This window comes from Scylla paramamosain, chromosome 1 (assembly GCF_035594125.1).
Source record: "Scylla paramamosain isolate STU-SP2022 chromosome 1, ASM3559412v1, whole genome shotgun sequence".
Taxonomy (NCBI): Eukaryota; Metazoa; Arthropoda; class Malacostraca; order Decapoda; family Portunidae; genus Scylla; species Scylla paramamosain.
The window spans coordinates 15822301-15849696 of NC_087151.1; the positions used below are offsets into that span (position 1 = coordinate 15822301).

Consider the following 27396-nt stretch of genomic DNA (forward strand, 5'->3'; position numbering starts at 1 on the left):
GTTATGCCACATACAATGCTGGCAAAAGATGCTCACCTTTACAGGTAGTGTGTGTGTGTGTGTGTGTGTGTGTGTGTGTGTGTGTGTGTGTGTGTGTGTGTGTGTGTGTGTGTGTGTGTGTGTGTGTGTGTGTGTTCTTTGAGGAGCTGCATTTCATTGTTTGGTATGATGTTCCCCACAGTCTCTCTCTCTCTCTCTCTCTCTCTCTCTCTCTCTCTCTCTCTCTCTCTGGCAACCCATACCAGCAGCAGGAAGCTGCACCACCACTACCACATGGGAACAGTATTGTCTCCAGAAACATTACAAACATATCCATTTAAGCAGTGACATGTTGCATCATTCATTATTTTTTTCATGCCTATAAACACATTACCATCTATAAAAAACAAATTAATAAAATAAGTGTACTGTTTACAAAAATATACAGAGGAAAGACAAAGGTGTCTTGTCTCTCACCCTGTCAAGACACTTTTTCTATCCCATCCTGTCCCCATCACCAGTTTTAAACATCCATGGGGATGGGGGAGATTAATAATATCACAAACAGTCAAGGGAAGGGGAAGGGGATAGGAAGGAAAAGGAGGAATTTAATAATATGGACATGAATTCAAAATAAACACTTCATCATAATTCCTATGCTTCTATTTGTTCAGATATGAAAAGAAGTCAAATGTTACACAGCATACAAAAAATATTAAAAAGTAATATTTGAACATATTATTTACTCACTGTTCCCCAGGACTCCTCAATGATACACTGCACACACATATCATAGGTATGCCAATCCCCAGGCACATCCCCAGCCCACTGCCATACAGCCCCCTGACCAGCTGGAGAACTCTGGGGGAAGAAGTTTCTGCGCACCTTTATTCTGTCACCTGCAAAGTACAGAAAGAATGTGTGAAAATGAAAAATCCATCTATCTCTGACCTCTAAGTAACTGTAATTCATGCAGCACCAAAGTAACTAACCTGAACTGATGCAATCTTGTTCCATCTGAGGAAGGTGGATGCAGTAATTCTTCAGAGTGGGATCAGAGTCTCCAAGAAATACAGAACGCAGGTTTTTTGCATAAGCTCGCTCTAGCTGCTGGGCGACTTCTGGTGGATAAGGCCGCCATCTCCTCTGTGATAATAGTATCGTATCATATTAATACCCATGACCTTTAAAAACCATTCATTATAATACATGTCTCAATTATAACAAGATCTATTTCTTATGCAGTGAAATTCTGCTAGTAATATGGAAAAAAAAATTTTAAATACACATTCCTTAGTACAAGAGTTTTATGACGGGTGTGTTCAAAAGTGTTCAATTATTAAATGCATTCTTAAGATGATAGGTATAGATTACAAGCTTATGCTTCCTATGATACCTTCCCTGTCTTTCATGCCTGTTTCCTGTTATCTACTCATAATTAGACAGGGAAGGAATGGCATACTTAGGAATAATACTGTCTGCAAAAATAAGAAATAAGCTGAGCAAAAAATCAAACCCACAATCTGATGAGTGGTCTTCTCACTGAAGCACAGGCAAACCAAGATACATCTGATATGACTCAAATGCTTCAGTGCTTCCTCCACATTAGTTACTAAAACATGAGTCAGCTTGTTTATGATTACTGCTTCCTTGCAAAGAGTAGTGGAGAAACTTACCTGTTTGTTCTCCCATTCCCACACTACCACGAGAAGACCCTGCTTCCCTGATGCCATGTCTGCTGTCTTGCAACTCATTCACTAACTTCTACCATGTTTCTCACTCCTGAAAAAATTGAAAACACATTTATCTCAAATCAGTAGTTTTCATTCCATCCCCTGTATCTCCCCTCCAAAAATAAGAGTCTACAACAAAAAGTAAAAATAGGTGATTAAAAATCTTATCAAAACTCAACACTTACAAAGAATGAGGCTCACAATGACTGATAGCAAAACAGCTGTTTAGGAAATCAGTTGAAAGTATTTTCTCATGTTTTCTTATGGTCATTAACCAAGTGAATATCATTCTAAACCAATGTTTAACTCTGATAAACTAACCTCTAAATCCTTTAGGACATTAACCCTGCGAGACCAACATTCTCCACGAGTTATCCCAACTCACCAAGAAGAAAAAATAATAATAATCTTCACAGGATCACAAGAATTAACCCGATCAGACACAAGCTACTAAAACCTCTGCGACTGATATACGACGTGAAAAAAGCAATTCTCTACATCTGTTATCAAGTAAAGATACTTCATGTAACAAACATTGGCCTACCTCTGTAATAAAATACAAAGACACACATACGAAGATTGCACCACACGTCACAACACCAAGGGTTTCACCTCAACACAGGGAGTGGCACCAGTCTAACACGTCCAGACTCACAGATTCACGTATTGCTGTCCTTGTGGCTAGGTGGAATGCAGGTGTGTCCCATTCAACAGTGTTAGCAACCAGAGTGGCAAGAGGTGACGAAGGAGGAACGCCGTGTCATGTTCTGCACCTGTTGAAGTCGTGAACGTGACGACACAAGTAAACAGAAGAACGTAAACAAACTGAGCGCTTGCCTTTCACTTGCTTGCCTTCGTTTTACCTATTTACCTTTATATATTTACACCACCACAGTATCACTCTCGCCTTTCCTCCATTAGTTTGTTCATTCGCTTCCTTCCGTTTTATTACTATTTTTTTTTTTTTTTTTCATTTATTCAATCTTATAGCCCGTTTTTATGTTTCACCCTCCTGCCTTTCCTCCATCTCTCTTCCTTTTCTTATTCTTTAGTACCAGTTTCTCACCATCTTTCCTTCATTATTAAGGATAATAGTGTAGAAAATAATAACGTGTACATATGTCTGGTCTCATCCAGATCTATAGCCAGCTTCAGCTATATTGTGTTGTAACCTTCGGCAAATTGTGTTCCCAGTTTCAGAAGAGTGCGAGTTTCAGGCAGGTGTGCCTCTAGTTTCACGCCAATATACTGCTAGTTTCAGATTGATGTACGACCATTTTCAGCTAGATTTTTTTGCTAGTTTCAACAAGATTGGTGGGTAGGTTCGGACTACTAGGCAACTTTTCTTGATCTCACTCAGGAATGATACACGTATTACGGTATTCGTCGTCCCAAGATAATTGTTGCTGAGCTCCTTACTTGCATGTAATCTCTTTACAGTTTTCTCATTAATGAGAGTCATATGCACGTGGGATAGTGTTGTTCACTAAGGATAAAGAGAGTGTGTGTGTGCGTGTGTGTGTGTTTTAGCATATGATTTGCTGTTAATTCCTTACTAGGCAACAACACGGGGATTGCAGTAGTAACCAGACAGCATGAATATTATACGGTCTTTGGCAGTGAGGACACACTCTCTCTCTCTCTCTCTCGTTTTATCGAAATTCTAATGATAACATCCTCACTCTTGATCGACGTCAATCGTATTTTTAACACTGGCTCACGTTCCTTAGAAATAAATTGAAAGGTTTGTTCAAGTGTGTGTGTGTGTGTGTGTGTGTGTGTGTGTGCCATAATCCCATCTTGACTCAATCACCCCTCCTCCTCCTCCTCCTCTTCCTACTACTACTACTACTGCTGCTGCTGCTGCAATAATCAAACCCATTCTCTCTCTCTCTCTCTCTCTCTCTCTCTCTCTCTCTCTCGTTTTATCGAAATTCTAATGATAACATCCTCACTATTAATCGACGTCATTCGTATTTTTAACACTGACTCATGTTCCTTAGAAATAAATTGAAAGGTTTGTTCTAGAGAGAGAGAGGGGGGGAGAGAAAGAGTGTGTAATAATCCCATCTTGACTCATTAATCACCCCTCCTCTTCTCCTACTACTACTGCTGCTGCTGCTGCAATAATCAAGCCCATTATATCCAAGATAACGAGGAACACATTTAAATAATGAGGCCTTGGGTAAGGAACATTATACACGCTATCTAAATATGATATACCAGCAGATAAACCAAGCCAAATTACGTGCATCACAAAATATAGCAAATAAAGTCATTTATATCCCAACTAAATGACAAAAACACGAGGACTCAGAACTGCTGTTGGGGGCGGTGCAGTTTTCTTATCTATTAATCTACATTTTTTCTCTCTCCCATCACAAAATACAATTCAAGTCGTTAATATATTCAGATAAAGGATAAAGCAACAAGACTCGAAATAAGAATGCTTGTGGAGGGGGGAGGGGCAGCGAACTTCCCTCAGGGCTTCAGGCCGTTCAAGTAAACAGAGACGAGGGAAGGCAGGCAGTGGAAGTCGGACTCAATCTTTTTTTTTTTTTTTCCTATGGTTGTGGCTTATTTCTCCACCCACTAGCCACCCATACAGGACCACCAAAATACGCCCTCTTCCACACCCAAAGGTACCATAGTCAAAACTCATTAAAGTGTATAATGAAGCGTTAATGTGAAAGAAAGTAGATTTGATTATTCAGTGGGTGAGTTAGTAAGTGTATGGTAGTTTTAAGGGTTTTTAGGACTGTGGATAGTATGCAGTAAGTTTTGTTGATATTTATTCTGCTGACATCACAAGTTTCAGGATTTTGGCAAGTGGATGATAAATTATTGGTAAATGTTAAATTTCTTGCCCGTTTCATGTTGGGGGCAAAAAATAGTAAATTTTTAGATTTACACTATAATACCCCAAACCCCCTAATCTAGCCAGCGGACTTCGCTCCCCCACCCCCCGCCGATCTTCCTCCCCAGAGATACTAATCTAACCTAGCCAGGGGCTGTGCCCCCCCTGGACTCCCTCAGAGATACTAATCTAATTTAACCTAACCTGACCTGGGGGATTGCGCCCGCCCGGAAAACCCTCACCAATACTAATCTAACCCAACCCAACCTAACCTAAACTATCCTGCAGGATTAGGTCTAGGGAATTTTGGGGGGAAGTGAGTTAATATTTCTAAAACTGTGGATGCCCCACAGGATAGTTAAAGTTTCTTAAAATCCAGTAAGATATACAAAAATCACATTCCCAGTGTTGTAGAGTATAATATTGTAAATCTAAAATGATACTAAATATTTTTTCTGGGAAATTTTGGTGGGTTTTGAATTAATCTGCTACTTGTTTCCTCTGCAAATGTCTTTTTCTTTTTTCTCTTTTTTTTTTTTTATACCTCTCTCCCCCCAGAACTGCTGATCTGTGATAAATACGACTAACAGATTAATACAAAACACAAAGAAGTCGACCAGTAAGAAAATATTTTGATTCCCACAGGTACAAATGCATGATAATAGTATCACCGTTACCCCCACTTTCCCTGCAGAAAATAATGATTTGTGAAAAGAACAATCAAAGCAAAACACACCTAATTCTGCAAAAAGAAAAATATTTTCATCCTCAAAAAGATACACAATATTGTGTTGCTGATCACAACTATGCATTTTGATCTCACTTCAGAATGTTCCACTTGTCTCATGTTATGGGACTGTTAGGTGTTAAATCAAGTTTAACCAAGCCTAACTAAATAAAACCTAGCAAAATCTAACTAAACCTATTCTAGACTAACCAAACTAAACTAATCTAACCTAATCTAGCCATGAATAGTTAGTAAAAAAAAAAGTTGCATGGTCTTATTTCCTTTATTTTTTTGCCTCCTATTCTCTACAGTATTGAGGACCTGGTGGAAAAGTGGGTTTTCAGGTGGGGAAAGCTAAAATAGGGCCAAATATTGCCTCTTACCATTAAAAATAAATAGGGAGCTGCACTACTGTTATTTTGAGTTACGATGTCAAGAACAAGGCAGTCATCACAATAAGAATAACAGTAGTATTAGGCAGCTCCCTGTTTATTTTTAGTGGTTAGAGGTGGTATTTGGCTCTATTTTAACTTTCCCCACCTGAAAACTCTGCTTTCCCACCAGTTCCCCAACATTGTAGGGAGCAGGAGCTGAAAAAATGGGAAATAGAGCTGCATGACTTTTCTTAGTATTTATCAAAAACCATACTGTCCTGACAGACCAGCATTTCATTTGTCCTCACCTTCCCTTTCTGGCCACTTATTTGCAAGCTACAGTCGTCATGACACCTCACTCTTGCAGCAGAACACTTCACATAAAAAAAGTATTTCCATGAAATCAGCAACACTCACAGGTAATGATAAGTACATCTAATGCACACAAAATTCTTCCTCAGACCCATTCAAATTCAGGCCATGTCTTCCTTCTCTGATGAAATAAAGTACTTTGGCCAAATTATTTTATTTTTTTACTTATTTTTTTTTCCCATGGCATTGCCTTCATTTAAAGAAACCAATCAGCATGACCTATTTGATGCCAATGCACTGAGATCACTTGCTGCAGCGCAAAACACATATATGAACAAACACAGCGTCACTCAGTGGACAGTTGACAGTTAATGTCAAACAGCGTGGTGTAGCGCTCTGGGCAGTAGTCTGGATGCGGTACAGATGAGATTTAAAAAATCACTAGCAGTGATGTGTATGGGGATTGAAAATACTCAGAATGAAAGGATCTGTCAGGTGAGACAGGTAAGAATTGCCACTGTTCCACATGCAAGGCATCTTATATATATATATATATATATATATATATATATATATATATATATATATATATATATATATATATATATATATATATATATACACACCAAATTACCTAATTCTTAGTGATTTTGTGAGATTGACTTGTTACAGCTTGGGGTGGTTTGGTAAGGTGGGGTAAGGGATGCAAGAGCCATATTTTGCTCTTATATAGACTAGGATTAGATGTTGAACTGAAGTTAGATGGCAGGTCATTGAAAATCAGTTATATTCGTTGTCTTGAAAATCCTTACTTAAAAGAAAATCTCTGATTTCATGCTATTCTGGGATGATATTGAAGTAGCATTATCATTTTCATGCAATGTTGGGTTGGGTTTAGATTGTTTCAGTTCATTAATTTCACTGCTGATCCCTTTATTGTGTAGATCACAATAAATAAAAGTATCATATTTTTGCCCAGATGGCATTTAAGGGGTAAGTTAGGGTAGATTTATATGGATTCAGTTTATTCATTTTACTGTAGATCCCATTATGTATTTCATGATATATGAAGCAGCGTATTTTTGCCTGGAAGTTAGTGTAGTCACTGTCACTGGTTAAGATTATTTCAGTAATACCCAATTCTGACCTACAATTCACTATTTTAATAATCTCCAAGAGTCTCAATGGAAGTAATACAGAAAACTAATGTTACATTATGTTCAGCATTGCCAATCAAGAATCCAAGATGGGCAAGTCAAAGACCATTGTGCCTCAGAACTCGACAGACCGCACGCTGTTTGCCTTCATGGTGGTTGGAATCCCTTTCGGGGTGGTATGGCTTGGGGGAGTAATCATGCCACATTACCACCACACTGTTGACTCCACTGTGGTGATGCACATTGTTAGTGCCATCTTCATCCTCTACAACATTATCCATAATATGTTGCTGGTGATCAAGGTAGACGCCAGTGGCCGCACATCATACCTTCCATCAGTCCTCAAACCAGGTATTTCTGATTACATATACTTTTTAGACTTTGATTGCTCTCTTGAAATGAAGGAGTAAAGTTTGAGCAATTTAATATTTATATATATATATATATATATATATATATATATATATATATATATATATATATATATATATATATATATATATATTTATATAGATGCACAGAGGGTGTTCGAGTTACGAGCGAGATACGTTCTGGATGGCAGCTTACAACTTGTTTTGCTCGTAACTTGTCATTGTAATTTTTCGGTACAAGAAAATGTATCATATGTTCTGCAAACAATGTAATGCTTGCTTACTTGGTACCATGAGAGAAAGAGAGAGAGAGAGAGAGAGAGAGAGAGAGAGAGAGAGAGAGAGAGAGAGAGAGAGAGAGAGAGAGAGAGCACCTTGCCTTATGGGTGATGTGATACTATGGAGTAGTTACAGGCTTAAGACTTCTGCTAAACGCAAGACTCAAATACGCCAGGTGTACAACTTGGGTTAAAATGAGTCTCTCTCTCTCTCTCTCTCTCTCTCTCTCTCTCTCTCTCTCTCTCTCTCTCTCTCTCTCTCTCTCTCTCTCTCTCTCTCTCGTGCACATTTTTTTCCTTTCTCCTTCTCTCCTTCTTGGGTTATACATGCCTTTATTCATATAATTTATTAAGATGGGTGGCTGAAAGCATAAGACAGGTATGTTTGCCTATTCATGGAGTTAATGTCATGGAGCAGGCTTTCTACACCATGCAGTGCAACCCTCCTGTCTCTATGCCTCTCAGAGGCCAACTGGTGGAGGTCCGTATGCCATGGAATTTCAAGCCAGACTCACTGTGGTGCAGTATGATAATTTTTTAATTAAATTTAAATTTTAATCTAGCATCTCAAAGTAAATTGCTATAGGGCCTATATCCTGGGCCGGTGGGTGGTCCTTCGCTAGGCTGCTGTGCTGCATGGGTAGTGGCAAAGTGGTGTTCTAGGTAAATGTGGCATGAAGTGCCAAATTTGAACTTTTGGTTAGCAAAGGGAATAATATTAAAAGCACAATTTCAGTTTGTGAGTAGACTGCTCGTACTTCTGAACATTTGTAACTCATCGCCTTAGACACCCTCTGTGTGTGTGTGTGTGTGTGTGTGTGTGTGTGTATATATATATATATATATATATATATATATATATATATATATATATATATATATATATATATATATATATATATATATATATATATATATATATATATATATATATATATAATCCTTAGGATTATTCTTACTTTCAGAGAGAGAGTGAGAGATGGCTCTGACTTAGGCTTGATTTACTGTATATATATGCATGACGGCAACAATAAGTTAAAATTTTAATGTGAATGATACTTATTGAAGCAGCACAAAACTCAGGGTGATAATGTGCAAAACTCATGATTGAAAGAATCTATGACTAGGCATGAAACTTGGGAGGATACTGTATATATTTGTTGTTTTCTCAAATGTAGTAGTGCAAATATCCACATTTTTATTTATTTTTATTTTTTTTTTTAATTGTGTAATTTTTTGTTATTTTCTGGTTCACTGGAACCAGTGAATTTTTTCCCATAGATTCTTTTGTTGCCATAATGGACATTTGCTTTAATGAATGCTATATTGGAATGAATTGTGTTTGTTGTTGCTCACTCTACTATATATATATATATATATATATATATATATATATATATATATATATATATATATATATATATATATATATATATATATATACTATGACTGCAAACCCTGCCCCTCTTATGGCTGCCTTTATCTCAATTAGCCTCCCTAAGTTACCACCTACGTAACTTAGTGCAGGGCCCAGTTATGGATTACAAGGTCCTTCTGGTCTTGCACCCTTTAAAAAAATGGTCATAACATCAGGTTCGGCTTCTCTCTTCGGCTGTCACTACCTGGATCAGCCTCTCTACCCTGCCTCCTATGCAGTGTAGTGCGGAACTCACATTCACCTTCACAGGGTCTTTCTGGCTTCCTGTGGTGAATTACACAACTGAGGTCACCAGCCTGTTTCACCTACAGGCAAGGGAGCACCACAATCTCCAAATTACTCCAACAGCTTAGAGGGAATCGCAAGCCACGTACCAGTAGTTACAGCTATGATGAACAGCGAACACATATAAGGATTATAATATTCTATGGACTATTTCCCTCACAGACAAGAAATGAAGCCACCCCACTTCCAAAGAATATTACCTTCTTCTGCTTAACAATATTATATTCAACTTCTCAGAAGACAGCACCCCAACCCACACACACACACACACACACACACACACACACACACACACACACACACACACACACACACACACACACACACACACACACACACACACACACACACACACACACACAGGAACAACATGGTCTGGGGAAGAAGTATGTTTTACTGCACAGTACCATAACAGTGATCCTATGGGCCCAGAATCTATAAAAGAACATTGGGGCCCAGTAGCATTTAACAATACAATGAATATTACAAATATGAGACTAAACAGCCCACAGACAAAGAGGAGAGTCAGCTGCCTGCTCTGATATGTCAATACTTGACTTACTGTTGAGGAGTCGGGGTGGTCTATCGATTGAATTACGAGGTACAGTGATCACAGGCAGACTTTTGGAGATGCTTGTCTCCCACCTATTATTAGCATGGACTCACTGCTTTAACTACACCAATAATATCATACGAAACTAAACATCCTCTAAGCTTGAATACCCCCTATTCGCCAAGCTTCGCACTGTCTCAAAATGCATGACCACTCCTCTAGCAAACTGGAAAACAACTGAGCATGAGAACTGAGGCCCACTACTTGTCACAGGAAATGACTCATGCCAGAGGGGAGGGGGAGGAATGGGAGTGCAACCCACCCTTGCCCGCTCACACTGCTAGCTGGCACAAATAAAGCAGTTGTCTTTCAAAAACCACAAGTGCTGGATGTATACTGATTACTCTGTAAGCAAGGTGGACTATTCAACTAGATAAATTGAAGAATAAGTGTCTTGAAACCCCTCTTGAAGGAGTTTAAGTCATAGGAAGGTGGAAGTACAAAAGCAGGCAGGGAGTTCCAGAGTTTACCAGAGAAAGGGATGAATGATTGAGAATACTAGTTAACACTTGCATTGGAGAGGTGGACAGAAAAGGGGTGAGAGAGAGAGAAGAAAGTCTTGTGCAGCAAGGCTGTGGGAGGAGGGGAGGCATGCAGTTAGCAAGATCAGAAGAGCAGTTAGCATGAAAATAGTGGTAGAAAATAGTTAGAGATGCAACATTGTGGTGATGAGAAAGAGGCTGGAGACAATCTTCTAGAGGAGAGGAGTTGATGAGACAAAAAGCTTTTCATTCCACCCTGTCTAAAAGAGCAGTATGAGTGGAACCCCCAGACATGTGAAGCACAATCCATACATGGACGGATAAGGCCCTTGTCCAGAGTTAGTAGCTGGGAGGATGAGAAGAACTGGCAGAGATGTCTCAGAACGCCTAACTTCATAGAAACTGTTTTAACTAGAGATGAGATGTGAAGTTTCTAGTTCAGATTATAAGAAAAGGACAGACCAAGGATGCTCAGTGTAGAAAAGGGGGACAGTTGAGTGTCACTGAAGAAGAAGGGATAGTTGTCTGTTGTGTCAAGTTGGTATATGGAGTTTTCGAGGCATTGAACAATACCAAGTTTGTTCTGCCCAATCAGAAATTTTAGAGAGATCAGAAGTCAGGCATTCTGTGGCTTCCCTGTGTGAACTGTTTACTTCCTGAAGGGTTGGACGTCTGCAAAAAGACATAGAAAAGTGCAGCGTGGTATCATCAGCGTAGGAGTGGATAGGACAAGAAGTTTGGTTTAGAAGATCATTGATGAATAATAGGAAGAGAGTGGGTGACAGGACAGAACGCTGAGGAACACCACTGTTAATAGATTTAGGGGAAGAACAGTGACCATTTATCACAGTAGCAATAGAACGGTCAGAAAGGAAACTTAAGATGAAGTTACAGGGAGAAGGATAGAAGCTGTAGGAGGGTAGTTTGGAAATCAAAGCTTTGTGACAGACTATCAAAAGCTTTTGATATATCCAAAGCAACAGCAAAAGTTTCACCAAAATCTCTAAAAGAGGATGACCAAGACTTGGTTAGGAAAGCCAGAGGATCACCAGTAGAGCGGCCTTCATGGAACCCATGCTAGCAATCAGATAGAAGGTTGTGAAGTGATAGATGTTTAAGAATCTTCCTGTTGAGGATAGATTTAAAACTTAAGATAGGCAGGAAATTAAAGCAATAGGATAGTAGTTTGAGGGATTAGAACGGTCACCCTTTTTAGGAACAGGCTGAATGTAGGCAAACTTCCAGCAAGAAGGAAAGGTAGATTTTGACAGACAGAGTTGAGAGAGTTTGACTAGACAGGGTGCAAGCATGGAGACGCAGTTTTGGAGAACAATAGGAGGGACGCCATCAGGTCCATAAGCCTTCCAAGGATTTAGGCCAGCAAGGGAATGGAAAACATGATTGCGAAGAATCTTAATAGGTAGCATGAAGTAGTCAGAGGGTGGAGGAGAGGGAGGAAAAAGCCTTGAATTGTCCAAGGTAGAGTTTTTAGCAAAGGCTTGAGCTAAGAGTTCAGCTTTAGAGATATATGTGATAGCAGTGGTGCCATCTGGTTGAAATAAAGGAGGGAAAGAAGAAGAAACAAAGTTATTGGAGATATTTTTGGCTAGATGCCAGAAATCATGAGGGGAGTTAGATCTTGAAGGATTTTGACATTTTCTATTAATGAAAGAGTTTTTGGCTAGTTGGAGAACAGACTTGGCATGATACTGGGCAGAAATATAAAGTGCATGAGATTCTGGTGATGAAAGGCTCAAGTACCTCTTGTGAGCCACCTCTCTATCATGTATAGTACAAGAACAGGCTTTGTTAAACCAAGGTTTGGAAGGTTTAGGTCGAGAAAAAGAGTAAGGAATGTACACCTCCATGCCAGACATTATCACCTCTGTTATGCGCTTGGCACACAGAGACAGGTCTCTGTCACAGAATGTATGCTTTCATGCCAGACACTTTCATCTTTTTTATGCGCTCAGCACGCAGAGACGGGTCTTTGTCACAGAAGCAGCAGTCATTCCAAGGAAAATCAGCAAAATACCTCAGGTCCCCCCAACTAGCAGAGGCAAAACACCAGAGGCACCTCCACTTAGGGAGATCCTGAGAAGGGATTAGAGGAGCCCCAAGGAGAAGAGAGGGTAACAGCATAAGCAGTAGGATTAGAGGTTAGGAAAAGGTCAAGAATATTGGTCGTATCTCCAAGACACTCAGGAATATGAGTAGTGTGTTGCACCAGTTGCTCTAGGTCGTGGAGGGTAGCAAAGTTGAAGGCCAGTTCACCAGGATGGTTAGTGAAGGGAGAGGAAAGCCAAAACTGGTGGTGAACATTGAAGTCTGCAAGAATGGAGATCTCTGTAAAAGGGAAGAGAGTCAGAATGTGCTCCACTTTGGAAGTTAAGTAGTCAAAGTATTTCTTATAGTCAGAGGAATTAGATGAGAGGTATACAGCACAGATAAATTTAGTTCGAGAGTAACTCTTTAGTCATAGCCAGATAGTAGAAAACTTGGCAGATTCAAGAGCTTGTGCATTAGAGTAGGTTAAGTCATTGCGCACATAAATGCAACATCTAGCCTTAGATTGAAAATGAAGATAGAGAAAGTAGGAGGGAACAGAAAAGGGGCTATTGTCAGTTGCCTCAGACACCTGTGTTTCAGTGAGGAAAAGAAGATAAGGTTTAGCAGAGGAGAGATGGTGTTCTACAGATTGAAAATTAGATCTAAGACCGCAAATGTTGCAGAAGTTAATGAAGAAAAAGTTGAGGGGGGTGTGAAGACACTTACGGTTGATACCAGAAGAGCAGTCCAACTTGGGGACATTTGTGGTCCTCTCCCCAGATGGGGACTCCGAAGCTGGTGTAGGAGTTGCCATGACAGTTTTGAATTTTAAGTGAAGGGTGCGTGTTTAATTAGGTGGTTGTAGTTTTGTGTGAAGGAAGAGAGTTGTCTTTAGAGGGCAGGCTGTGACTGTCCCCTTGTATTGTGAGACATAGAGGGAAACATTCATTGAGGTCACAGCTGGGTTTAATGATAAGTTCATAGCATCCCCTGATCCAGTGCTTCAGACCTCACTGGGAGTAATTATCATTTCGGCAGGTGCCTACTGCCTCAGGTGAGCTACACGTCAGTGATGTGTCCACTTCCTGCTCCATCCCAGTCCCTCTCTCTCTCTCTTCCCTTCATCTCCATCCTTCTCCCTTGTCTCCCTTCATCTTTCTTCTGACTTCCTCCTCATAACTGTTTACACAGTACATTAGAATATACGTGTGTGTGTGTGTGTGTGTATATATATATATATATATATATATATATATATATATATATATATATATATATATATATATATATATATATATAATTTTTTTATTTATTTATCTATTTATTTATTATTTTTTTATATTTATTTATTTTTTGCTGTTCAGGTGCTTTTTTTTTTCTTTTCTTTTCTTTCTAACATTGTCAGTTGTAAGAAACAGCTTTATCATTTTTTAGTTGCTTTACTTCTTTGATTTTAGTGATATTGTCTTCAGTCATCATAGGACAAGTATCAAAATATCTTGAGAATGTCAGCAACCCATTTTGATTATGGTCTATAACTCAACAACAAACTGAAAAAGAATTATAGGAGTAATAAAATATATGAGTTTGCAACATTTGATTTATTGACTTGCAGTCTACCAGAGTTTTCTTTAAATTCTGATATTTTGTGTAAAAATATATATCCTGGAATGTTTGTGATTTGATGTAAAACACATATTCACAACTTTGCTTGTCATGAAACCAGGGGTGGACATTGCTATCAAATATTAGAGTTTACAATCACAACTGCCCATCTTTGGATCATTACACTGACATTACACACAACAGTATTAACTAGTGTTACTATTATTTTCACATGAATGGATTCATGAAATTTTACATTGGTTAGTTATAAATTATAAGCTTGCTTATTGTCCACATTGTTTAATTAATTTTTTCTTGCAATACACATTTACACAATTTTTGCAACTCTGAGACTCTGCTTGTTACTGTTAAGAAGTAGATTTCATTGGATTTTAAACCATCTGCAGTGTAGTTTGTTTCTAAAGATAGTCTTTTTTTGTAGGTTGGAGATACTGTGCTATATGTCAGGTGAACTATCCCCCAAGATCTTACCATTGCCATGCTTGTGATGAATGCATCCTCAAGAGAGACCATCACTGCAAGTTTACAGGTAAGTGGTAAAATCTGGAACTTCCTGCCTGCTTCTGCATTTCTTCCTGTCTATGACTTGATTTGGGTAATTCTTTTGGCTCTACTTTGGAGACTGGCACCTTCAGTGGATTTTTTTCCTTGGCCAGAGTTGCTTTTATATATGTTAGAAAAATATAAATAAATAAATAAATAAATATGTATATATATATATATATATATATATATATATATATATATATATATATATATATATATATATATATATATATATATATATATATATATATATATATATATATATATATATATATATATATATATATATATATATATATATATATATATATATATATATATATATATATATATATATATATATATATATATATATATATATATATATATATATATATATATATATATATATATATATATATATATATATATATATATATATATATATATATATATATATATATATATATGTGTGTGTGTGTGTGTGTGTGTGTGTGTGTGTGTGTGTCATTATGATTGGTCTTTCTTTTTTTTTTTTTTTTTTATGGAGAAATTTTTATCATAAAATCTTTACATCTGTTCAGGAGAGGCACCCATGTGCTTGTTTGGAATCACAGTTATACAAGAGCTGAGGAAATGATGCAATTATAACATCCACAGGAGGCCTTTATTTGGACAATTTTTGACAAGTAATATATTTACTTATTTATTTTCTTTGTGCTAATGAGTCCAGCCAAGGATTTGAAAATGAGAAATAATCCTACTCACACTTGTGCTCCCCAAAAAAATATAACTTCAAGGGATGATTAGAAAAGTTGGCTAATATTGTACAGTAAAATCCCTCTTATCCGGCATCAACGGGACCGCCGACATGCCAGATACTTGAATATTGCTGGATACTTGAATAGAAGTGAAATTATGTCCACAATCACCACCCTACACTCACGCATCTTACCATAACAAAGATCAGCTGATCTGATCAGCTGCTTAAGTGTAAGCACAACACGCTTCCTCTTTTCTACAACTTTAGGCATGATGAAGGCGTCAGGCGATAAACAGTGCACACGCAGGACTGAGTCACTGAGTAAACACAGTGCAGTGGGCCGCGGGTGGCGCGAAGCAGTGCGCTCTGATGGCGAGGGGACAAAGTATGCCTCGCGCGGGAATTTTAATCGATTTTATGAGTACACATTGATTTTTTATTGATTTTAAGGCTCAGGGAAAAATGTGCCGGATACTTGCAGCTGCTGGATACTTGAATGCCGGATGAGAGGGATTTTACTGTAATATTATTTTGGAGGTGTCTTTAGGAGGAGACAGGGAGGAGAGGCTTCCAGGTCAGCTTCCAATTTTGGATGATTCTTTTTAATCTTTAAGATACTGGAATCTCAGTGAGCCATTTTTTTTTCTTCTTTTTTAGTTGTTGCTGTCCTATGCAAGTGCCCTTCTTACATAAAAAGAAAGCTTAGTACATGCCAACTATAGTAAGTTAAAGGTACTGTAGTTTGTTAATAGTGCCAAAGGCTTTCAGATAGATAATTTGCATATAATTAGTAGGCAGTTTTCAAGGTTATCAAGAGCTAATAATGGAGTACTATCATAACTGCAGGTGCCTTAGGTTGGTATGAATTGTCGTCATGGAATAGAGTAAAGGTGTGTACAGATGAGCAGACCTGATTGGCCAACATGGCCATTAAGGGGTACACTTGACAGGCAAATCGTCAGATTGTCTGAGTGCCCATTAAGCAAAATCACCAGGTGGTGTCCAGTGGTTTGAGCTTCACAGCTGTATTATTAAATTTCCCTTTTCTCTTCCCGTCCTCTTAATTTTCCCTTGGCCATTTGTGGTATTATTAATCCCCCATCCTCACAGGTGTGTTTAACTCTTTAAAAGCGAATTCCTAAATGTTGACATTTTTACTATGCTTGATGTTATAGGCATTATCATTAGAACTGAAAATACAAGTCTGATAGTATGTCATCAATGATAAGAATGTAATTTGATTTATTACAGCAATTCAGAGTGATACATAAGAGACACGTCAGGTATAGCGATGGCTCCAGGGAAGAGTAGAGGACAGCAGCACACGCCACCACTAGTCTGATGAGGCACAAGGAATGGTTACACAATGCCTCCCACACTCTCTCTCTCTCTCTCTCTCTCTCTCTCTCTCTCTCTCTCTCTCTCTCTCTCTCTCTCTCTCTCTCTCTCTCTCTCTCTCTCTCTCTCTCTCTCTCTCTCTCTCTCTCTCTCTCTCTCAGTAGGAGAAAGAACCGCCCCCCCACTCCTTCCCAACTTCCTTCCCCTCCCACATAGTAGATAATGCGAGGAGGGAATTTAGGCCTTCACACACACACACACACACACACACACACACACACACACACACACACACACACACACACACACACACACACACACACACACACACACACACACACACACACACACACACACACACTTTGCATGGAATGAGGCTTACTATATAATGAATTATATATCATCAAAATGCAGTGAACTAAAAACTATATAATTCAGTGTTACTTACATGAGGAAATGCTTGCACATTATGTGGTAAACACAAGGAAGAACTCGTCGACTTGTGCCCTCATCATGGTTGTTGACACTAGTAACTTATGTATACCAGGATCACTGGGAGTGACTTCTTTTGGTGCCTGTCCCTGGAGAGAGAGAGAGAGAGAGAGAGAGAGAGAGAGAGAGAGAGAGAGAGAGAGAGAGAGAGAGACCAAATTCTCAATACACACATATGTAATATATAATTCACTATTATATATATATATATATATATATATATATATATATATATATATATATATATATATATATATATATATATATATATATATATATATATATATATATATATATATATATATATATATATATATATAAGCATTGGAGTGTAAAACATTGCTGTATTTACCTGGCAAAAGTAGAAAGCGTTGATCAATCTTCTGCTGTGACATAGAGTGCAAGTTTTCATTCCATTTATCCAATCTTGATTTATTGTATTTCTAATCATTTAGTAATTTCTAATTTTTCATATATAAACTATTCTTATCACGCCTTATATACATATACGCTTATAAGTCTATTTGTAACTTGTTCAGGCCTCATCTACTTTCACATGAATCTTATGTCATAATTATATTTACAATATTTACATTTCTGTTCTATAGCCACTGTGATATTTTCCTAATAGTGTCCACAAGGCTAGGGGGTAAATATCACTGCTGAGGCAGGGTGCTCCACTAACCTCAGCTCATAACACCATCTAATATGACAGCAGGGTGTGGTAGTTTTGGAAACAATCACCAAGGCACAGCCCCCACATTGCACTCCTTGCACATGGTTGTGACTTGCTTACATTTCTTCTCTCTCCTTGAAGTCTCTTTGCACACCATACACTCTCTCTACCCCTTCTTCCCAGCTCTTGCTGGTGGAGAGGATACATGTATAGGGACATGAAGTGCTAAAGCATCAGCAAATTTCAAGCGAATGACAATTCTTCGTGCCTCTTCACTCCGTCAGCCTGGGCATGACTTTGTGGATTGAGGTTCTCCAAACCTTTCCAGGAGTTGTGTCACAACAGTCTTGCTGAAGACACGAAGCAAAGATCTTTCCCCTGTCCTCACCATGTACATGTTGTAAGCATTTAGCATGCTTATGTCAGTCAGGTGGAATACAACTTTCCTGGCCCAGTTCCTTGTCTTTCTAAGGCAGTCTACTGAAGTTATCTGCATGTCACTTTTATCAGTTTGCCTCATATTTTCATTGTAGTCATTGACAACATCTGGCTTCATAATTTTTTTCTTTGTTTTCCAGGATATTTTCCCAGTATCCTCCATTTTTCCAGTATGGATGATAGACAGGAGATGGACTTCCCTTTTGTCATGCCACTGAATGACAGGAATTCCATCACATTTATGTTTTTATACATCACCTCTTTTGGTTGCATGAAACTGTGGCATGTTTTCCCCCTTTTTTTTTTCTGTTTCTACTGTACCAGTACCATGATCTACCAGAAACCTGGCAAGTGCTGGACTTGTATACCAGTTGTCAGTGTACAAAATATGCCCTTTCCCCAAATATTTTTCCATGAGGAGCTTGACCACAGCATCTGACATACCGAGAGGATCACCTTTAGGAAAGTCCATGTCACTTGCAGAGTGACACATATCTAGCATGATCCCATTTTTGCAGTCACAGAGCATGAACATTTTGATACAAATCGGTGATGCTTCAATGGAATATTTTGCTTGAATTTGATTCTTCCTTTGAAAAGCATCAAGGATTCATCAATCATCAGCTTTTGAAAAGGGTTGAAGAATTTCTTGAACTTCTGTAAAAGGTTTTTATTGGTCGAATTTTCCACAAGGGATCAGGTTTATTTGGGTGTTTGTTATCAGCAAAATGAATGAATTCCATAATGGTGTGATACCTGTCCCTTCTAATGCAGGCATGAAAAGCATGTCCCTCAACCAGTAATCATTCAGCACACTTTTTTTTAGAATGAGGCATTAGAAATGTGATTGCAATGAAGGTAAGAAGCTCTTTTCTCATTACATCTTTCCATCTTTTTTTCTCTGCTTCTGTTGTTTTCCTTATTTTCTGGTTAAAATACCTGCTTGTTCCTCTCACAGTGTGATCTAGTAATTCATTGTCAAAATAAGCCAAAAAATAGTCACACTCTGCAGGTGTTTCTGGTAGCCTGAATGCATCTGTTATTCCAACCAGTGTGCCTTGAAATTGCATTCATTGGATGTGGCACAAAATTACTTCCTTCACTCCACTCAAAAGTATACATATCCGGTGTGGTTGTACGCACCTGCTTCCTTCTGCGAGGCACAGTTCTATGTTTCTTCCTCTTTCCTAACATGACATTAGATGTTGATGCTCGTGGTTCGTTGCTGTCTCTCGGTGCATGCTCAAACTTTGGCTCACTCTCACTCCGTGAAATTGTCACTACTGCTTCCATCAGTGTCAAGCACTGTTAATTCACTTATGCTTCCTTCCTCATCTGAAGAATGTGATCCAAGATCAGGGTGGAGACTCTCAGGTGGAGATATACCAACTTCAGAATCACTAGAACTGGGGAATTCTTCTGCCATCCTCTCACGAAGCTGCATTTCCACTGACCCAGTACCCATGCAGATAGGGTATTCTTATTGCTCTGACCTGTGTTGCCACTCTGCGTTTTCCATTTTTGTATTGTGTACCAATACTTATCAAAATAAGGGTATTCTTATTGCTCTGTCCTGTGTTTCCACTCTTCGTTTTCCATTTTCGCATTGTGTGCCAGTACTTACCAAATAATACAAGTAAATTATCATAGTACTTTTTTCTTCCATGTATATATTTTTTGCACTTATCAGTATCATATTATACTTTGCACCAGTGATGCTGATGGTTCTCCCAAGCGCCACACACACACACACACACCACACACACACACACACACACACACACACACACACACACACACACACACACATCACACACACACACACACACACTCACACACACACACACACACACACACACACACACACACCAACTCTCTCTCTCTCTCTCTCTCTCTCTCTCCTCTCTCTCTCTCTCTCTCTCTCTCTCTCTCTCTCCTCTCTCTCTCTCTCTCTCTCTCTCTCTCTCTCTCTCTCTCTCTCTCCAATTCTCAGCTTTATGTAAACATCCAAAATTTGTAGTGTTTGCCTTTACAACCCTAATTTTCTCCTCCACTACCCACATTTTCTATTATGTTCAGGTTGGCTTCTACCTGGCCAGTCATGAAGAGTTGCCAGAGGTCTCCTACTTTTTACAAAAACTTGAGTAAGGGCATTGTTATAGAATTTGAAGCTCTCGTGATGGCATGAATAAGTTGCCAGTGATCACTAGAACACAGCTAAAGCAAAGCCCCGCCATGAAAATTAAAAAACATACACTGCGAAAATTCATGATTACATAAGCAATTACAGTAAAATCCCTCTTATCCGGCATCAACAGGACCGCCGACATGCCGGATACTTGAATATTGCTGGATACTTGAATAGAAGTGAAATTATGTCCACAATCACCACCCTACACTCACGCATCTTACCATAACAAAGATCAGCTGATCTTAATCAGCAGCTGATCTGATCAGCTGCTTAAGTGTAAGCACAACACGCTTCCTCTTTTCTACAACTTTAGGCATGATGAAGGCGTCAGAGCGATAAACAGTGCACACGCGGGACTGAGTCACTGAGTAAACACAGTGCAGTGGGCCGCGAGTGGTGCGAAGCAGTGCGCTCTGGTGGCGAGGGGACAAAGTATGCCTCGCGCGGGAATTTTAATCGATTTTATGAGTACACATTGATTTTTTATTGATTTTTAAGGCTCGGGGAAAAAATGTGCCGGATACTCGAATGCCGGATGAGAGGGATTTTACTGTACCGCATCACAGGATATGAGAGACTTGATTATATAAGCAATTGGAGCTGTTTAAGGGTTAAAAATGCAATGATGGGGGTGGGATGGGGTAGAAAAAGTGTTGACTCAGTGGGGTGAGAGACAAGACACCTTCACCTTCTCTTTGTATATTTTTAGAAACAACACTTTGATTTGTTTTTATAGAAGGTAATCCATTTATAAAACGTGAAAAAACAACGAATGATGTAAAATTTCAGACTTTGCTTAAATGGATATGGTTTGTAATGTTTCTGGAGGTGTTGGTGTTCTCATGAGATTGTAAACATACCCGTGGTGGTATGGCCCTCCCAGCATGAGTTGCCAGAGAAAGAAAGAGAATGGTATGCACTTTTTAAATACTATATACACACACACAACACACACACACACACACACACACACACACACACACACACACACACACACACACAACACACACACACACACACACACACACACACACACAGCCTGTAAAAGTTAAACATCTCTTGCCAGCAGTGTGTGTGGCAAAGAGTGATAGAGAGCAAGACTGGTTAGCATTAGACAATGGTGTATATAAATGCATAAATCATCCAGCGTGGCATAACTGGCAACTCATACTGGTAGGCCTAGCCAACCTCCGGGACCCCTACAAGTGATCTTCAAGATCACCAACATATCACTGATTTTTTGCTATTGCTATTTACTTGTAGGTCATCAACTTTTTGCATTATTTTACATTATATAATGCTTATTAGTGAAAAGGTAAGCGAAAAATGCATTCATTGTCTCATTTCTCAGAATTATTGGTTTGAAAGGGCTACTAACATTAATCTTGGCCACTGTGATGAACCCCAGGCTCATTTCTCAGAATTATTGGTTTGAAAGGGCTAACTAACATTAATCTTGGCCACTGTGATGAACCCCAGGCATAGTAAGGGGACAGGGTTCTCAAATACTCCAGCCCTGCGGATGAGGTTAGGGACAGGACGGGGAAGGGACAATTTAATAATATGGCTGTCAGCCCTGCCAGATGTAAGTTAACATAATATATCCCAAGTCATAGCAGGGTTGGCTCCCACATTCCATGTCACTGTAACACTGTTCATATCAGTATGTGTGTGTGTCTTCAGCCTCTTTCTCATCCGCTGCAATGTTGCATCTCTAGCTATCTTCTACTGCTATTTTCATGCTAACTTCCTCTTCTGATCTTGCTAACTGCATGCCTCCCCTCCTCCCACAGCCTCTCTGCACAAGACTTTCATCTTTCTCTTATCCCTATTCTGTCCACCTCTCTTATACAAGAGTTAACCAGTATTCTTAATCATTCATCCCTTTCTCTGGTAAACTCTGGAACTCCCTTCCTGTTTCTGTATTTTCATCTTCCTATGACTTGAACTCCTTCAAAAGGGAGATTTCAAGACACTTATCCTTCAATTTTTGACTACCACTTTAGACCGTATTCAGAGACTGGCAACTCCGTGGGCTTTTCTCTCTCTCTCTCTCTCTCTCTCTCTCTCTCTCTCTCTCTCTCTCTCTCTCTCTCTCTCTCTCTCTCTCTCTCTCTCTCTCTCTCTCTCTCTCTCTCTCTCTCTCTCTCTCTCTCTCTCTCTCTCTCTCTCTCTCTCTCTCTCTCCCTTGGCTGGTGTCCCTCCTACATAAAAAAGAGAGAGAGAGAGAGAGAGAGAGAGAGAGAGAGAGAGAGAGAGAGAGAGAGAGAGAGAGAGAGAGAGAATCACTACTGAATTGCCACCTGCCACAAGCTGCTTTGTTCTGCCTGCTAGACTTTTGGTGCCTGGCGGCCGGAATTGCCAGCCACACCAACAAGACCGACAGGTTGGTCTTGTCCAGCTGCTCACTGCTTTGTTTACATCATGTCCTCAGGAAGAGTGTTGTGGAAGATGTGGTGTCTGGAGGCAGAAAAATTAATGCTGGAGCTAGTTAGGGACCAACATCATCTCTGGAACCCAAGACACACTCATATATATATATATATATACGAGTATATATATATATATATATATATATATATATATATATATATATATATATATATATATATATATATATATATATATATATACATATACATATATTTTATTTATTTATTTATTTATTTATATAATTGAATAGTATAATTAAGTGTATAATTGAGTAGTAACTGCTGCAGATGGAGCCAAGTTCTTAATAATTACCGATAGTTCTGCTTTACTTATTGCTAGATAACAGCATAAGTGTCAGGTGTTCATCAGGTGTCACTGCATCCCTCATGTGGGTATCTTCCTTCTTGATAAGAGGAGTCAAATGCTGCAGAAGACCATGGTACTGCTCCCTGTTGGGTCATATCCACTTTCTCATGGTGTCTGGGTCTTCCACACTCAGCTCAGGCAAAAGAATGTGGTAGACATTCCTTTCTGCTTTTCTGCTCAACCAGGGGCACATCCACAGGCATTTCCTTTTCCATTTCATCTTCCAGTATGCCAGAAGAAATGCAGCTATCACTTCAGCATTGTTGCTGGAAGACATCTTGCTGAGTTGCTGTTTGTTTATATTCATTTCCTGCCAGCCAGCTGCCCCTTTCCAGCCATCTGTGTGAATGTACATCCAGTGGGGAGGATTTATTGTCGGGTATTGCCAGCTTATGGCATATGGCAGTTCAGCAGAGAATTGCCAAGTGTGAACCTGCCTTAATGCAAGAGTTAACCAGTACTCTCAATCATTCATCCCTTTCTCTGGTAAACTCTGGAACTCTCTGCCTGCTTCTGTAATTCCTCCTTCCAATGACTTGAACTCTTTCAAGAGGGAGGTTTCAAGATACTTATCCTTTATTTTTCAATGATTCTCTTGACATCTCCTTAGGGACTGGCACCTGGTATTTTTTTTCCTCTTTTTTTTTTGTGGCCAGTGACCCTCTTACATAAAGTAAAATAAAAAATAAACATCTCTTTCATCGAGCCAATCTTTGCACCATATTTTTTTTATTTTTTATTTATTTATTTATTTACTTTTTTTTTTTACACACAGAGCAATTATCATGCTATACATTATATTCTTCTTAGTAATGCTAGCTGCCATGCTTATCATGCCACTCTTCACACGCTACTGGTATCATTGGTCATGGCCATTTATTCATCAACTTGGCCATGTGGACAACATTCACGGGCAGTCCTGGTAGAATTTGCCTGGCAACCACGCTGCCCTATGGACGTGCCTTATGGACAGGCCTTAACAGTCATTGTTCTTAATTTCTTTCATTAAAGTATTTAAAAAAAATGTATGCATGCAGCATTGATGTACACATGTATCTTGGGAGAGCCAACTGGTTTTGCAATATCCAGAGTCACTCTAGACCATGTCTTTTCATAATTCTAACAAAATTCTTTTGTTTTCTTATCAATTTTCTTGTTTGCTTCCATTTAAGTTAAGCAGATTTAAAACTTATTTCTATTTGTCATTGCACTTTCAGTATCACATCTAATGGTCCCTTTTTTCTTTCACCTACAGGATGCTGCATAGGGTATCACAACCATCGATACTTCTTGGTTGGAGTCTTTTACATTTTCCTTGGAGCACTTTATGGTACATGCTACCAGTGGGACTATGTGTATAGCACCATAAACCTGCCATTGGTGTATTTCTTTTTGACCCTCATAGCTCCTCATTTTGCCTTACTCTTTGGTGTCATAAATCTGTGGGGTGTCTTAGTGGCTGTTCTCCACACATTGGGCCTCTGCACTCTCCTCATGACTTTTTACCTCTTGGTCATGCAGATGAGAGCCATCTGTCGTGGTCAGACCCAATATGAGATGAAATGTAACATTAATGATTATAATTTAAGCCTCAAGCAAAATGTAATTGATGTTTTAGGCAAAAGGTGGAAAATAGCCTGGATGTCTCCTTTTATTAACTCTCCTCTTAGAGGTGATGGTACTGTCTTTAGGAAGGCTAATGACTATGAACCTCCAAAAGATATTTAACCACAAAAGAGGTCATGCTGTACTGTAATGAACACTAGCCTGTTCAAATGTTTAAAGATTCTCATGGGATTGTGATTTAAAGTATGAAATGATGTAACAAATATGGATTTAGATTAAGTGGTAGTGACATTGAGGTATTGGTTGTTGAGTTGTGAATAACTAGTTAAGATTATATGTTAATGTTGTGAGAATACCATGAATAGTAAATGTGCTCAAACTAAATTGATAGTAATTGTGTGGTTTCTGATGAAGTTGTTACTGTTATTGTCTAGAAAAGATAAGAAAGTTGTTTATAGATTAGACATAAAGCCAAGATCTTGCTTATAGGAGAGTGGCTGAGACAAGACATCACACCTTGTTTCATTGTAGCTTTTATGATGCGCAGGGAATCCAGTGGCAGTATTCTTCCAAACCAGCAGAGGTGTGTGCAGTGTCTTGAGGGCCAGCAAAAAATTTCATCTTGTCTTGCTTCCTGTGCATCAGCCAGTATCTCAGCATCTGGTGTTATCTCAGGACTAGAGAGTATTTCAATGTCAGGTTTTCCTTCAGGGTTTAACAGTGCTCTCTTATCTTATACAATTTTTTTTTATTACCAAATATTTCAGTATTGTGTGAAGTATCAGTCTTCAAGAATTATGACTTCACTATCATCTTTTGGTTATGACTGGTAAATTGAGCATATTGCTTTTCAAGTACATATATGTGACTAATGATTCACTGTTTGAGTTCAAGTTACAATATCCATTATATTAACAGTGTTAACTTATAGACAACATTACTCACAATACTACTAAAAGTGACATTTTCTGTAGTTTAACCTGGCAGCACACTGCTGTCATACTGAAAGAATACTGCTAACTTATTACCTGAACTTTGTAAAGATGACCAAAAGAGACAGGAAAGGAACTAGGAACTCCTCTTCTGTATTCTGGTAATGAAAATGTTTCAGCAATCTTCCTCCTAGGGGCATCTCATCTCATCTCAGATAAACAATGATTACCTTAGGAAAATGTGTTCAGGAGTCTTACCTAATAGTGCCAGTATCTTATGCTTAAGCATGTTGATTGTGTAAATGTGAGATATTTTTTTTTTTCAATGTATATCACCTACAGTGTATTTCAGTACTGTATAACATGAATGGTTACCATGATGGCATGCATAAGACTTAAATCAAACTACATTTCCTATTAATAATTAAGTTGTGGTATCCTAGTATATATGCATGGCCTTCACATGTTAAGTATCTGTGATATTTTGTAGATAGACATCTGAGTGAGATATATATATTGTGCTTCCAGGAAACAACTGTCATCATATGTAAAAATATAGGTTACTTAATACAAGATTGTATATTGTACCAAATACTGTTACTTTTGTATTTTCTTTCATCTTAATTACAAGTTCAGTAGCTGCCTTATTTCATGTATGAAAGTGAGTGAATGTGATATTCACTAGTAGCAAATGTTTCTTTCAGCAAACATAGAAAAGACTGATCAGGAATCAGTAAAATTTCAGGATGCTTTAGAAAGAAAACATTCTGGGTTTAATGGACATGATAAAAATAGGTAGAGAATCATCATATAGTGACTGAATATTTCCCTAAAATCCTGAAACCAGTGGTCACAATTTTTCCCAGAAATAGTTGTTAATCCACTGTAAGCACAACACATTCACAATTACAATGATGTAAAAAGAATTATTTTGTGAAGTACAAAAAAGAAAAGCTAAATACAAACTATAGTATATTAGTACAACTCATTCTTTAAAAGATGCATATGAATGAAAAAATAAATAACTTATCAATGATGCAGATATCCTGAACCTCTAGAACAGTATTTGTAAAATTTACATTATTACAATTCTGTAAAATGAACACAGTTCTATGTATTATATAACATGGAGATATATCAATTGTAAATAAAACTTTGTTAATAAAACACAGTGAATATCATAAATCATTGTTTTACTTAATAGGGCCAGCAAGCAAAGTATCAAAGCTGCTGATCCATGTTGGTATGGCTGACCTATGGGCTCCCAACCTCCCTGCACTTCCATTTTTTTTTTCTCTCTCTCTCTCTCTCTCTCTCTCTCTCTCTCTCTCTCTCTCTCTCTCTCTCTCTCTCTCTCTCTCTCTCTCTCTCTCTCTCTCTCTCTCTCTCACTGTC

The 27396-nt window shown here is 38.5% G+C and overlaps 2 protein-coding genes and 1 long non-coding RNA gene across 11 annotated transcripts in view; 1 reads left to right on the top strand and 2 right to left on the bottom strand.

Moving 5' to 3' along the window:
* Positions 1-2540, bottom strand: part of LOC135101352 (probable E3 ubiquitin-protein ligase DTX2) — a 20433-nt gene extending 17893 nt beyond the window's left edge. The window contains exons 1-4 of one of the 5 annotated variants that reach the window (XM_064005246.1): positions 2368-2540; positions 1656-1761; positions 972-1125; positions 730-878 (exon numbers count right to left, since the gene is read on the bottom strand). In XM_064005246.1, the coding sequence (XP_063861316.1) occupies positions 730-878; positions 972-1125; positions 1656-1733 (381 nt within the window). In that variant the 5' untranslated portion in view covers positions 1734-1761; positions 2368-2540. Of the gene's footprint in view, positions 1-729; positions 879-971; positions 1126-1655; positions 1762-2033; positions 2192-2256 lie in introns of those variants that run through there. The other 4 variants (XM_064005240.1, XM_064005235.1, XM_064005221.1 and 1 more) reach the window with 4 other exon arrangements.
* On the top strand, positions 2306-27186 carry LOC135101384 (probable palmitoyltransferase ZDHHC24). 4 transcript variants are annotated; one of them, XM_064005328.1, is made up of 4 exons: positions 2306-2408; positions 7207-7490; positions 14703-14810; positions 24759-27186. In XM_064005328.1, exons 2-4 carry the CDS (start codon positions 7229-7231, stop codon positions 25229-25231), a joined length of 843 nt encoding a protein of 280 aa, XP_063861398.1. In that variant the 5' UTR covers positions 2306-2408; positions 7207-7228; the 3' UTR covers positions 25232-27186. The 4 variants fall into 4 exon arrangements, with proteins under 4 accessions (XP_063861398.1, XP_063861383.1, XP_063861375.1 ...); XM_064005313.1 differs by lacking the exon at positions 2306-2408 and adding an exon at positions 3686-3897; XM_064005305.1 differs by lacking the exon at positions 2306-2408 and adding an exon at positions 4028-4354.
* Positions 16772-21390, bottom strand: LOC135101402 (uncharacterized). 2 transcript variants are annotated; one of them, XR_010269258.1, is made up of 3 exons: positions 20926-21390; positions 17356-17488; positions 16772-16907 (listed from the first exon to the last, which is right to left on the bottom strand). It is a non-coding gene; the product is annotated as an uncharacterized LOC135101402 (long non-coding RNA). The 2 variants fall into 2 exon arrangements; XR_010269263.1 differs by lacking the exon at positions 20926-21390 and adding an exon at positions 17752-18368.
* Positions 27187-27396: the final 210 nt, after the last annotated feature.